The 14,665-nt window shown below is 38.2% G+C and overlaps 1 protein-coding gene across 18 annotated transcripts in view; it reads right to left on the bottom strand.

Moving 5' to 3' along the window:
• Positions 1-14,665, bottom strand: part of RBMS3 (RNA binding motif single stranded interacting protein 3) — a gene marked incomplete at its 3' end in the record, with an annotated part of 702,635 nt that overhangs the window by 485,850 nt on the left and 202,120 nt on the right. For 15 of the 18 annotated variants that reach the window (XM_080580036.1, XM_080580033.1, XM_080580013.1 and 12 more), the window contains one exon: positions 2,661-2,834. The exons of 1 other annotated variant lie outside the window; for it this stretch is intronic. In XM_080580036.1, the coding sequence (XP_080436162.1) occupies positions 2,661-2,834 (174 nt within the window). The remainder of the gene's footprint in view (positions 1-2,660; positions 2,835-14,665) is intronic. 2 more of the 18 variants (XM_080580028.1, XM_080580027.1) reach the window with 1 other exon arrangement.

The raw sequence follows: 14,665 nt of genomic DNA, 5'->3' as shown, positions 1-14,665 counted from the left end.
TATGATATTTTTTCTTTCATTTTGGAGGAAATAAAATGAATTACAGGATTATTTTTTTTTTGAGTTACATTTGGGCCAATTATCATGAATCTTTTTTTTGTCTCCTACAGCTTTTTTTTCAAACAGTAGAGAAATCCAAAGCGTTTCTCTTGGCTCTCTCTCCAGGGACTAATATCTTTAAGTACTTCAAGGCCAGATCCAACTCCCTGACATTTGTCTGCCTTGAACTTGCAAAGCGCTCGTAAGTTTGTTAGCCTCCAAAGCATCAAGAAACTACAATGATCTTTAGACATATTCCATGTGGGAGGTTTTGCAGAAACAGCTTCATACAGCAATAAAATCTACAGCTTGTTCTGGTGAACCTGTGTCAGATGAGGGCAAATAAAATCCTCAGAAGTATGGTAGATATCCAGTTGAGCATGTTACACTGTGAAGATTCATGAATAAAGGAGCTCCTCCGTATCCAGCTTTTATTGTTGTCATTTGCCATAGAAGTGTTGGTTTGAACCCAGATTAAACAAATCTAAGTTGGAAACAGGAACCAGACTAATTCTAACTTTATCATATACACTGCTACAGGTATTGAAGCTAGTATTATGGCAGCACTTTCTTTTGAAAACTTGACCCCCACCCAATGCTGCAGGAGGGAAGAATTGAGTTTGCTAGAATGCCTTGCTCTGGCACCATTTATGGCCTCAAATCTGTGAGCCTGCAGAAGGTATATATAGAAAAAGTATGTGAGTACAGTGGTAGGCACTGCAATGGCAGTTAACCTGGTACAGCATGTAACCACCAGTGAGGTCACCTGCTGAGTAGCACCTTCTCTGATGAGCAGGAGCCAAGAAATATGCTAAGTTTTCTAGTCTGTCATACCCAGGGACACTGAGGGCAGGATTAATTAAACACTTCAGTTATTTAACTTGTACTTCTTTACTTGGTTTTGGCTTTTCTCATCTGCACACAGATTTATGCAACTCTGGCTATTCTGAAACCTCTATTTAACAGTTACCATCTAAATCAGCCTCCAGATTGAGGTAATGTTTCCCGTGACTACATATTAAAGAGCTCGATAAAAACAAATATTGTACAGGTAAAGTGATCCCAGTTAAGTTACCACCAACTTTAGTCTAAACAAAGGAAAGAGGAACTGTGGAATTATCCTAAAAAAAGACTCCAGCATCTTGACTGACATTTTAATTTGTAAGGATATAAAGATGTCTCCATTTCTAAAACATCTTACAGGAAGTATAGCATCCTTCTTGTATGTCCTCTTGTTTAGTAGAGTCAAAGCTTGACTCACAGAGAGGGTAGTGTTTATTTTAAATGATCAAAGTTAAGGAGCAGTTAATGACTTGAATACCCACAGTTTATTAAGTTAAATTAAGCTGTACAGGGACTCTTTCTGAGCCATCATTATAAACCAGGAAAATATCTGTGCCCTTCTGATGCCAAATACCTTTTTTCCCTTCACAACAGTTTTTATCATTTTCAATGACACCATAACGGAATTGAGCAAACAGCAGAGTCCATAGAGATGTTCAATTCACTCTGAGATCTCACCATCTCAGAAAAGAGATAAGACTTTACAAATTTATTCCCCTCCTTTATTTCAATTACCAAGTTAATGCTTCAGACAATTCCTAACCAAACTTCTGGCCAAAAGTCTGTTGGCAGGTAAGATAGCAGACCTAAATCAAATCACACAGATCTTGCAATAAGATTGCATAGCACAATTTCCCCTCTGTAGTAAAAACTGCACTTTCACCTATTTTCTTACTAGAATTCACTGTAGGATGATGAAACTTCATTATATACACATGACAGGATGTTAAGATAGCATGTCCTTTAAGAAACTCTAACAATATCCAAAGCAAAGTTCAAATCCAAACATTAAAACAACAAAAAGCATAGAGTGGGAAAAAGGGAAGATTGCTTACACTAATGAGGTCTTCCCCAGATAACTCTCTCCAAGTCTTTCAAAAATAGAAACTAAAAGAACCAAAGGGCTCTACTATAAACAGTCTGCTACACAAATATGACAAAAACCACCACCAGCCTTCAGCTGTGGCCCTTTCATGGTTGTCAAAATAAAACACTCACCAACAGTGAGACCCCCTCCTCCTTCGTTTTGGCCACCGGTTCATGCAAATGACAGAGGACCAATAGTTTTTGCCTAGCAACAAGACTGCATGTTCACTACTGATCATGTTCATGATAAGGTAGTGAATACTAACAAAGCTAATAATGAGGAGAGATGCCCTCCTTCGCTGACTCATCCGTACAATTTAAAATCTTCAAAACAAAGAATAATTCATTCATCTAGCAAACAGACTAGAAAGAGAAAAGAAGCCATCAATAATAGTTTTTTCTAGCCCGCATCCCTGACATTGAAATCAAGGCATACCAAAGTACTTTCATACAAGGAGAAGGCTTGCTAAATGTACAAAAATATAGGTATTTCTACTAAGCCATTAAATTTTCACATCTGTTTATGCCTTAGACTCATTCTAATATTTTCCAGGGTTGCAGTTAGTACATGGGAGCCATTCTGACTGCCATGGGACAGAAGGAGCACTGGCTGAGCATGCCCCTGAGTACCACCACCTCCCAGGGAGTCATACAGCTCATTCAGGTAACTGCAGAAAAGGTTAATTACTTACAGCAGGATGTCCAGCACAGTAGGTGTAGCTAGCATGGGACTGGTAGTGCAAGCTTGCTCTTGGGAAGGTGTATGTATTCCAAGCAGGTTGGCTGCTATTCCACTGGGAGCTAAAGCCAGGGCTCATGGTCACTCTCGATTTACTGTTTTGGTACGTTCTCACTGTGGAGCTGGACTATCAAAAAAGAAAGAAATGCAAAGTAAAAATAGCTTTTAGGGTAGAATATGAACAATGCAGCTACACAACTTCATTGCGCATATACATACTGCCGCACAGCCTAGACCAATTTTGAATTATTCCTGTAACAAACTGGGAAAAGCAAAAATTTGGTTCCTTCAAATACACCAGTGAAACAGCTACGTTTCTCTAATGCCCAAAAGCAAGACTGAATGACTGTTAGACTTCAGACTAGGATGTAAATCAAATAGACAATGCATAGGTAACAGCTATAAGGAGGTGTTCTGAAAATGCGTAGAAGGTGCCACCTTACGAGTTTCATAGTTGAAACTTCCATATTTCTTAATTATAATGAGCTGAATATTGTCATTCATTGCACTGCTGATCTGGTGACTAGGATAGGCCAAACCTTTACAAAGCTACTTCTACATTGCAAATATGTAACCATCTAAACAGACTTTTAAATGTCACAATGTTTTTTTAATTTCTGAAATTGTAAAACAACAACAAAACACAAAATCTTATTTTATTTATTTTAAGTTAACTCAGTAACTTTAGTTGAAAGTGCCCCCAGACTATGTGTGTCATCACTTGCGTTCTTTATGGCTTTCTCTGTTGTTGCTTTAACTGAATTTTTCAGTTTCTAGCCCTCTTTTATCAAAAAAAAAAAAAAAATCCAATAGATACTTGTACTGATGGGGTGGTTTATTAGTGCAGGAAAACAATCAATTATCAAAAAAGAAGCAGAAGATACATTCAAAGTGAATGCTTTTTAGAAGGTATTTAGGTTGGCCTTCAACAACAGGTAAATATGCTTTTTTCTCCATATTCCATTCTACATGTAGGTTTTGCTTCTTTGTTTTTTTCCTTGGTAAAGGTGTTCTCAATATCCCATGCAAATTTACACCAATTAATTGTAATTATTATAACCCCCAAACTGTTCTTTTTAAAGCATTAAATTCATCAAGGCCTTGGTAATATTACAGTGAAAGCTTTAGAAATACGAACACAAATAATATTTCTTAGAAATGCTTATAAATGTCCCTGTTAGTAAACTGATGCTATCGATTTCAAAAGCTATATTCAAGAATAACGCTTCGTTTATTTTTATCTTCCTTTCAAAGACAACTTCTATGTGCAGTATACGTAGCGTTAACCACATGTTAATACGGGCCACCATCAAACAAGGTGTGTTACGCAGCCCAAGACTATCCTTAGTCCAAAGTGCTTACAAGATAAATGAGGATTGGGAGAGGAGGAAAGAAGAGAATCTGATGCAGAAGCGGAGAAAACAGCTTTGCAAGCACGACTTTCAGTTTCATTTCAGTGCTTCAGCTCAGTTTCTCTGGGTGAGGATTAGTGAAATGGAAGGAAAAGGAATGGAGGAAAGACATTCAAAAAGGGTTTAAGAACGCATGTGAGCTATAAAAATATATATCTTGTATAATCCTTCCTATTTTTATAACGTGTTTAGATGAGCTGGTTTTAGAAATTACTACAGTAGATGCCACATTGGCATCTGCTGAACATGCCACATTTATTTTGTTTAATTTTCAAAAGCTTAAGTACACAAAGTTTGCCTCAGTTATCAGCTGCTGTATAAACTTGAAGTTCAAGAAAAGGCCAAATGACTTCCTGCATGTGTTTATTTCCTGTACTGCCGATTAGGAAGCCTGAAAAGAGCAGTTTCCGCTCAACAGTTCTTAATATCTCGACAGATTCGCCTCCCGCCCCCACCCCTGAGCGAAGGATTCCTGCGGTGTGATTTCTAAAGATTTAACTTACGACTAGCTGAACACAAAGCATATGAATGAACACTAAAACCCACACTAAACTCTCATTAGTCACTGTGTGTGACAAGTGGTTACTTTGTTCTTACAAAAGGCTTTAGGAAAAAAAATCTGCCCCTACAGTTAAAGGGGCTTATTTGAAATAAATCTTTTTGTATGAATTTAAATCATGACATATCAAAGGAAAGAGGCTATGGCTGCAGCTAGAGAAAAACTGAAGGGTTTTAATGTTTTTTTTTTCTTTTTTCTTTTTTTTTTCTTTTATTTCTTCCCCTTTTACCCTCTTTCCCCAAGGAGCAGAAACAGTATTTTCTTTCCTTTGACGTATTACTTATCTTTCAGATCACTCCTCAAAGACAAATCTCTCTTTCTAGGTCCTGGTAGATTTGCTTCTACATCAGAGATGAGGGCTAGGTTTTGTTTTGGACAGATCAAGCAGAGTTTTAGCCATAATGTACTTCTTCACGTACATTTCTCCCTTTCATAAACATCAGGTATTTGAGTGTTGCTGCTTATTAACTCCTCTTGAGCAGTTCATCCCTTGACGAATATTGTGTGCATATTGAGCTGCCGTACCCAGACAATAGCTCTGCTCCCTCCTATTATTTCTGATATGTCTGCATTGTACGAACCAGTGGAAATACCTCTCTGGATGATGGGATGTGAAGATGCATTGTCAGCTGTGGTGATTGTTAACTGGTTATTTTCCCCTTGCGTGTGCTACACAAAACCCATTCCTGTACCTAACCCCTGGGGCTGGAGCCATGGCGTATGTTCACCATCATACGGTGAACATATGAGGAGTCATACCATGCCATGAAGCTTTGAGGACTGAAAGCACGGGGTCCTGCAGCCAGTGGAGGACCCCGTGCTGGAGGAGGTTTCCTGAAGGAACTGAGGCCCACAAGGAGGGCCTGAGCAGTGCGAGAAGGAAGGAGTGCCAGGGAGGAGCTGCTGTTCCCTCGAGGAGCCCCTCGAGGAGCTACGAGCGAAGGAGTGAAGTTGAGCCTGGGGAACAGGGGTGGGGAGGAAGCATTGTTTGAATTTGTCTTTGCTTCTCACTAATTGGCAACGGATTAAGTTAATTTTCCTCAAGTCGAGTCTGTTTTGCGTGACGGTAATTGGTGAGTGATCTTCCTGCCTTTATCTCAACCCGGGAGCTTTTCCTTCATATTTTCTCCCTGGCTTGTTGAGGAGAGGGAGTGAAAGAGGGGGTGGGTGGGCATCTGGCAGCCAGCAAAGGTCAACCTGCCACAAATTGGCAAGTTTTGAGGCGCACAAGCTTTTATTCAGCATGTAAAAGTTCCCCTATTACCCCCCAACTCTACTGCTTACTCCAGCGAAAGATATCACCTCCCTGCATAATGCTATCTTATTTTTATCTCTTAGGTCATCAGTGTTACAGCACCTGGGACCAGCTGATCAACTTTTCTCAGAAAATTTCTGCAGAAAATTATCAGATTACAACAAAATGGAACTGTTGCCCTTCTTGTTACAACTTGCCAGAAACAACATATATTACAAAGCTGGGGAAGAATTTTTTTCCTCGAATAAGTCACTTGAATAAGTCCTTTCCTTGAACAAGTCACAAGTACTTTTATACTCTAAAAGTCTGATGCAACCTAAAATTGACATTGCTAAAATTGATATCTAAGTGTGTTTTAAAATATGACCCTGTTTCTTCTGTGCCTTAGTTTCTCAGGCTTATAAATACAGATAACCTTATTAAAATTTTAGGCTTTCTTTTCCCCACGTTTGAATAAGTTTTGAACTTTTTTGGACATAAGCATGAATGAAGTGCAAGGTATTATTAGTATTATTTCTATTTCTTCAGCTTAACTGCTTTCAGGTTTTAGTTCTTTTAATAGCTGATATATGAAGTCTAACAGTGGAAAAAATAGAACAGTATTTATTCGTGGAGCATTTTTATCTTTAAAGCACTGTGCAGATGTTAAACGGTGGCAAAATTTCTGACTGGTGTGATGTTTCCTACTTTTTAAGAAGTTTATAGTAGATGTAAGAACTATCTGCCCCTCCTTCCTATTTGCACGTGAATAAAGCACACCTTTCGATTAGGATGTTAAGTAACAAAAACAGTTCTGATGTAGACTTAGAAGTCTTTGGGTCTTCGCTCAAGATCTCTAGTCTTTAGCAATACAGCAGCATCCTGCAGAAAACTAACAAGAAAAATACATGCTAATTCTGAAATTCTACATCACTTCAAATGTAAGACTGACTGCATCTATAAAATATCCTTCTGCCAACTGTTCCAAAATGCCGTGATTATTAATGGCTTTGGCACTCCAAAAGAAGTGAGAGGCTCAATTATTCACCTCTACATTATCTCTCTACTCGTACTACCTTTAAAAAAAATAGAAAAGAAAAAAAAAAACAAGTGGGAATAAAGAGGTGTAAATAACATCTGAATTCAGCCTCCCACTACCTCATCTTTAAAAAGCAACTTACCAGAGCTATGATGTCATTTTCTTAGCCCACACAATTTGAGCTGTCTCCTGTCCCTTGGATTTTGATTACAGAATAGTTCTGTCTTTAACTGTACCTTTTTTTTTTTTCTTTCTTGTTTTGGTTTGGTTTTTGTGTGTTTGTTTTTTGGATTTATGTAAAATGATTACATGAGCTGGGTAAGGCCACGTAAATAATCATCCTGGAGATGCTGCTTGCTTGGTCTTCTCATGCCTGTATTTGAATGAGACCATGATGCAAAGCACAGTCCTGCACTGTTAAAAGTTTGGATGCTTTACAAAACACTACTGTTCCCATAGAAATCAAAGTTTTCCTATAACCTGGAAGAGTCAGGAATGAAAAGAGCTGCCCTGGAACGTTATTGCATGCGCTAAAATGATGCATTTGTTTTCTTGCTCAGAGAAAATATGAAACTGGCAAACCAAATCTGAAGGTAGTTCATCACAAAACCCACCTGAGAGACCTTGAAGACTGTGGTAATTGTGAAACTGAAGACAATGGGTGTTTTTTTGCCTTTTTTTTTTTTTAGTTTTCATAACAATTCAAAATGAAAGAAGGAAAAAAAACAGTGAAGATATTTCAGAAAAAAAATATATATATTTTTTTTTTTCCAATAGCAGGAACGAATAGTTTTGTGCTGCTACTTTTCCAAACATAATCCTTCACTATTTCTTGCTAATCTTCAGCAGTCTAGAACCAGATTCCATCTGTTTCAGTAAGAACTAAGCTGTTAATACTTGGCCGCTACAAATTTTGAGTTTATCAAGTTTGTCTCATAACCTTTACGAAAAAGTTTCAGAGGAATGACCAAACTTTAAGAGAAACATTGCTTTTCCAGACATGGTATTGAAACTCAATACACTATACCTGGAAAAACAGGATAAACTGAGAGAAATGGCATTCCACTGAAACCACAGAGAAATGATGAGGTTATATTTCATATCTCGGCATACATGCGAGGCTATTGCTCATCCATCGGATCCAAGAGCACCAAGCACTAGCCCACATCAGGCCAAAACGCAGGGGGCCCAGCCCAGCCGCCCCAGCTCACCTCTTGCTCCCCAGGGGCTTTCACTCAGCAGGCTCCCCACAGACAGGACCAAGGGGACCGAGGTCGGCTGGACACAACAGAGCAGATGAATTCCTTTGAGATGGGGCCCAACAAAAACACTGAGTTTTAGGGATAGATCTCAAATTATCTAAGTAACTCTCTAGGAATATATTCCAGAAAAATAAAAATAAAAAATCAGGCAGTCATTGTTATGTTTCCCCAGAGTTCTGTCTTGAAAACAAAATATATATGGTTTTCACACTTTCCTGGTTAGAGTTGCTGTCACTTGCAGTGACTCAACACTGTAATTCATGTTTATCTTTTAACTGTTACTTGAATCCTAAGAGTATTTTTTCCTGTGCAAAGTATGAAACATTGTCCTTGAAGCTACAGAGATTGAGCAGGGGAGCTGAAAAAATATGAAGGCATCATGGTTCCACAAAGTGACCTGAAAAAATATGAAGGCATCATGGTTCCATGAAGTGACCACGAAGAGCCTGGTTTTTGGCCACCATACCATGCAGGTCACTGACAACAGGCAAAGAACTAGTGACAAGAGGCAGGCTACCAACAATTCAGATTAAAGAGTCTGGGTGCAACCAAAAGTTATTCAGTGGTTCTTTAGGCTGGGCTATAGTCAACTTCTGCGCATGTGCACCTCCCAAAAAGCATTGCCACCACTTGCATCTCCACAGGCAAGCTCAGTGCAAAGACAGAGTAAAAGGCACAAGAAATGCTGCTGTGCTTAAAACTGGCTTCTCCAGAATAGGAAAAGGATTTTCACATGCAGAAGAGAAACTTGTACTGGTTTTGTTATGCATTTTGTACACAGATGTGGAGAATGGGGACACTTATGCTCATGGGCTTCTCACTTGTAAGTCTTCCTTCCACAGAAGGAAATGTGAAGAGAAGCTCTCCAGAGGACATATTTTATTTTATTTTTGTCAGATTACTTGTAAAAGTTAAACTGGGAGTAAAAGGTATGTTGTTAGACAGAATTCATATTGAGTATCTTGACTCCAAGTTCCCACCTCATCCACTTTGAAAAGAATAAGGACACGGAAAATGTCAGTTTTCTCTGCTCAGATTATTATTTAATCAATCTACTGTGAGAAATTTAAGTCATAACAGCCTCAGAAGGACATCAAATGTGACCCTTTAATGGTTGGTCTTTAAGTAATTATTTTCTGAAAATAAAACACACTAGCATTTTTTATTTTTTTTTTTTACTCCAAGGTTACAATTTAAAGTAGAGAAGCATTATGTTAACCCAAGAAGAGCATGATCTGAGTGTTCGCAGTAAATTCCATCAAGAGCAAGTACTTATTAAGATGCAGTCACAGATGACCTGAACACACTGCACAGATCTGATTTCTAAAGAAGTCACACAGATGAACCAGTCACCCAATACAATATACTCCTATGAAAGCACACATCTATACGGAGAGCCTGGAGAAGATGATGTTTTTCCACCAGGAGATGGAGAACACACAAGTCACAGAGGCACATGGCTTGAAGGAGAGGATTTGTGCCAGACAAAATCTGATGATGAACATGAATCTTCAAGTAAGTCTTTATTGCATACAAAACACACCATCTTAAGTCTCTTCACAGATCTCTGGAGTAGTGTTTTTACAAGGTCTGAGAACTTTTTTGTCATGTATGACAACTGCCACTGTCAAAGTCATTTCTGCAAACTAGTGAGCAGTACTTGGGACTTGCACAATTCCCTAGGTAAAAGACAGGACACAAAAAGATGCTGCAAAAATTTAAGTACCACCTAGAAAAACATTTTAACGTGTGATGACTACATTTCCTAGGATCACGTTCCCAGACACAGAGGGCTCTCATACCCATTTTTACCTACATTTTTCCTTTCTTTGTGGACCTATGCTCTGCTGACTGAAACATTAGTTCAGGAGCTTTACTGATTGATGACTGATTTTAGCACTTGCCTGTCTGTTAGATTGGGACTTTTTACAGACAGCTAACATCTTTTGTTAAACTCATTAGGTTTTGATAGCTCAGAGGGAAAAATAATTATTTCATTAACACTTGAATTCCTTCCCCTTTTATCGTACCCAAAGGTGTGTTTCACTATGTGCTGCAGTACCTTAACGTTTTTTTCTGATATATCTGTTTACTATATGTATATTGAATTATTCCCTGAACAATAAATCAACCCCTGTCTTGGATACAAAATGATTTTCCTCACACTAGGTCTGCAATGTACAAGTTTTTTTTTAGACAATCCCAAGAGCAACACCTGGCTGACAATTTAAGCAAGTCTGCAATATTAACCAATGAAAGCAATCCAAACACACATACCAGGGAAGAAGGATGCTTACGAACAACCAAAAAACGTCCGTGGCACAACATCCCTTCTATAATCCTACCAAATGAGAAAAAGTCGGATTTCTTTCCTCAGCTACAATAGACAAGGCATTGATTCCAAATAGACATGCACATTACAGCTCTCTTAATCCACAAATGCTTACTTTACTGAATACACTGTGATTATGAAATGCATTTAGCCACTGGGAAGAATTCTATAAATCCTACAAAGCTACCCAATGTGCCACTCTGCCACTAACTCATGTGGATGGACCTGCATGCTTTTGCAAACCTCACTGCGGGATTAGGACATTTATCAAAGCTATGATTTCTTTCCTGCAATGTTGTATCTATTGTATACCAGGAGTTCTGCAGGTGCATGATTTATCCATCCTGTCATTAGCTACAATACCCTGCAAACAGTTTTTATTTTGTGCTGGGGAAACAAACACTCCTCCCATAAATTGTTTTACTGCTGAATGGGGAACAGGCTCCTGCTCTCTTGACAATAAAACAGCTTGCTTTCTCTGACCAAGGAGTTATAATTTCCAGCATAACAATCTGAAGCTCAACAACATTTCTTATGGAATTAAGTAATATAGGAAAAAAATATTGCTTATGTTTTTTTCTATATCACATCTAAACTTTCATCGTGAGTTAAGCACCGACATATTTGATTGCTTGAGGGACATTACAGACAACACAGCCCCTGAAGATTCAACTGAGGGAATGCAGGAGGAGGAAGCAAATGTCAAATAAATTGAATGAACAGAATTTTCTCTTAAAATGAAAACAAAAACTCGATATGAATTTTGTTACTGGGATCAACACTGGCCAAAGGTTTTGGTTTGGCAGAAAATGTTCAATGAATGCTTTAAAAGGCAAGGAAGCAAACTGGATATCCAGGAAATCCAGAAATGAAAAGCGATTTCTTACTCGGTGAAATCACAGTCAGATAAAAGACTACAGGCCTTTCACTCAAATTAAATATTCATAGAACCACATATATTGTATATGACATATTTGAATGTGAAAAAGCTAATATCCTCTGGCTTTTCCCGTACTCATCTAATCCATTAGAAAAGTAATAGACAGTCTAACCATTCCATGTCTTCAGTAGGAGATATGAAAAATAAAAGAGAAAGCAGAATGAACTACAAAGTGAAGAAGAAATAAGAAAAGATGTACCCAAGACCAGCTCTCAGGATACTCAAAATCAATTTCAACTGCCCCAGATATCTGTCGAGTATCAAATACAGAACAGAGGAACATGCACAAAGGGCTACAGATTTACCTAGAAAAGCCACTTCCTCTTCCCTTAAGCTTTGGGCACTCATGGGAGAAGGAGAGAGAGAGGTCATTAATTTATTAAAAGGGATGAGCCAATTTTAACTGCGAAGTTGACTATAACTGATCTGAATTCAGCGTAGCAAAGACTTGTTTTCCAGGATACGTGAAATTAAGTTTCATGAATTTTACCCTGCTGAGAAAAAACACCCCCAGCAGGTTACACATTGAGGGGCTTGAGGTGGAAGGCAGAGATCTTTTGAATCCTGTTGGATCAAATAAGAGAAGTCGTGGAACTGCAAGAGAGGAAATCTAGCTGAGCTCCTTGAAGCCTGGCATGCAGAGCTGCACTTCTAGGAAAAACTGACAGCTAGGGGAATAACTCAGCACAGCTCAGCCTATGGGATTTTTCTGCCCCAGAGCCCAATGGTACGAAGAAGATTCAGATCCTTCCTGTTGAAGTTCAACATCAGAAACCTGACAGGCAAAAGAAGGAGGGGGAGGGAGGCGGGGAAGGAAGCTCTGTTTTTGTGTTTCTTCCTGCTGTAACCACAGCATCCCTTCCTATCCCCAAAAGTTTGTTTGGGCTCTTAGGAGTTTGTCATCTCGATTTTAAAATGTAAGTACAGCAGTTATGCCCAGGCTGCAAGAACCAGATGAGAGACAAGGAGCAGAGACTGAGGACAAGAGTGGAGATGACCAGAAATCACAGCATGATGCTCCAAGGATAAACAGATGCTACCCTGTCTCATCTGTGTTTTCTGTTTTGTGTTCCTGAGCCTACTTCTCACAAGACAAGACGTGGAATGAATGCAGATGGAGATTTCTGTCACATTATTCCCAATTGGTTTAAAACCTCCGCTTATCAAGTAAAATCCCTTGTAGAGCTGATGACTGCATTTATAAAACTTAAGGATGGATAGAATTTCTTACCACTCTATAAGGGCACTGGTCTAAGAATGCTAGAGGTTTAACAGCATATTAAACTATTACAGTTACCATAGAAATTCCTTTAAAAAGTTATATTTTATATTTCATATTTTTGTGTCAGTAGACAGAACTCTGCAGCCCAGTGCTCAGAATACAGATTTCAGGAAAATTTGCCATATAGCATATTCAGTTGTATGTTGTATTTCCTGACACATATGGGTGTCACAACCTTATGATAGAAACAGGAAAAACCAGTCATATTAACAAGATTTGTACAGAGGCTTACCACAGTAGTTGCACTATTATCTACGAACACAGTCCTGAGTCACTCGTGGGAATACCTTTGAAGGCTGGTGAAAAATATTTTTATGGATACATTATTTGTTCAGTTTAAAACATATTTTTAAAGCTCCAAGAATCACATATACGTGGCTTCATTATTACTCAAGAGCAACTCTTAATATATAGTAAACTGTTACATAGACACTAAGACAGAAAATTCATGAGTATAGATCTAAAAGAAAGTAACCTTGCATATTATATTGGGGAAAAAAAAGAAAAAAAAGGATGGCTTTACATCTATAGAGGAAACCAGGAAAACAATGATTTGGAAAATAAAAAATCACCATTAGCTCTGAAAGAGACATCTTGAGTGATCCAAATTTTCCAAGCTCTTTCCCAGTCTCTGTAATGGGTATATTAATGCTTCCTCTTTCCTCTTTTGTACCCTTTGGGAGAGGGAATGACATCTACTGTCCATTTAAACAGAAAGTCCTAAATCATCATCATTCTACCAGAACCCAAATGGGCCACTACCCTCCTACTGTTATCAAAGATGGTGTCTTGCACAGTTCAGCTTCCAAACAGTGAAAGCACATCCATAACTTGTTGTATCAGGCTTCAGTTCCACTGCCTACATCTGAGTGTCTGAGAATCAGTGAATCTGCGGAAACTCCAGCAGGAAGAAAAACAGGGCAATAATAAAGGTGATACCCAATTAGGCTTCCCGAGCAAAACCACAACCATCTCCAGAGGGATTCTGAGGGATTCTGTCATTTTGCCACTCCACAGAAAGGAGGAGGGAAAAAAGAGAAAAAGTTTCATCCTTCTCTGATTGTCTTAAGGTTCTGCACATCCAGAAATCACTAAGAAGCAAAAAAAAACAGTGGCAGAAAAATAGACAGTGCCTAAAAATTGAAAGCTAATGCCAAATGTAATAGTAAATCTGGAAACAAAAGAAATGAAACCCTCCAGCTAATTCAGTTTCAAGGTACTAAAAGAAATTTGGGTGGCAGGAAGAAAATTAACCCTCAAATTGCAAATACCTGCAGTAACTTCCTAATGAGTTTTTCAACATTTTCCATTTACATAGGAAGTACGAAGGCTACTAAAATTGGGAATAAACACAGCAAAAGATAGGAAGGGTCTTACAGTAATTCACATACATACACATAAGCATAATTAAGTGAAATAAAGAAAACAGGCAGAAAACAGAGGATATTTCCAATGACAGTTAAAGCTGTTGGCAGCCTAAATTCTTAAGGAAGCTAATAGCAGAACCATGAATTAGGTGGATTTAGGAAAACTAAAGCACATACAAAAACAAAGATAGGGAAAAGTAGATTTGGGGAGGACAAACAGCCGAGTAATAAAAAGAGCTTTGCTCCACTTCATTTACCTATGTGTATTTACCTGGAAGGGCAGGGAACAAATGTGAATCTATTCTTTAATTCATAAAGACAAAAACTGGAAGTTGTTACAACTTTCTAATTGTTTTTGAAACTTTACATTTAAAAATAAATATCTAGAAACATTGACTTAAGGAGAAAAGTTAATTTGTATATATATTAAACTGCTTTTTTGATTTTTGCTTTATGTAACATGGACGAAGGGCACAGAAAAAAAGATGGTATTCTATAGCTTAAGTACGGAAGAAAACTTTATCAGATATT

Source organism: Anser brachyrhynchus (genome assembly GCF_964034855.1).
Source record: "Anser brachyrhynchus genome assembly, chromosome: 2".
NCBI lineage: Eukaryota > Metazoa > Chordata > Aves > Anseriformes > Anatidae > Anser > Anser brachyrhynchus.
The sequence above is the reverse complement of the archived record's forward strand: the minus strand, read 5'-3'. Positions and strand labels throughout refer to the sequence as shown.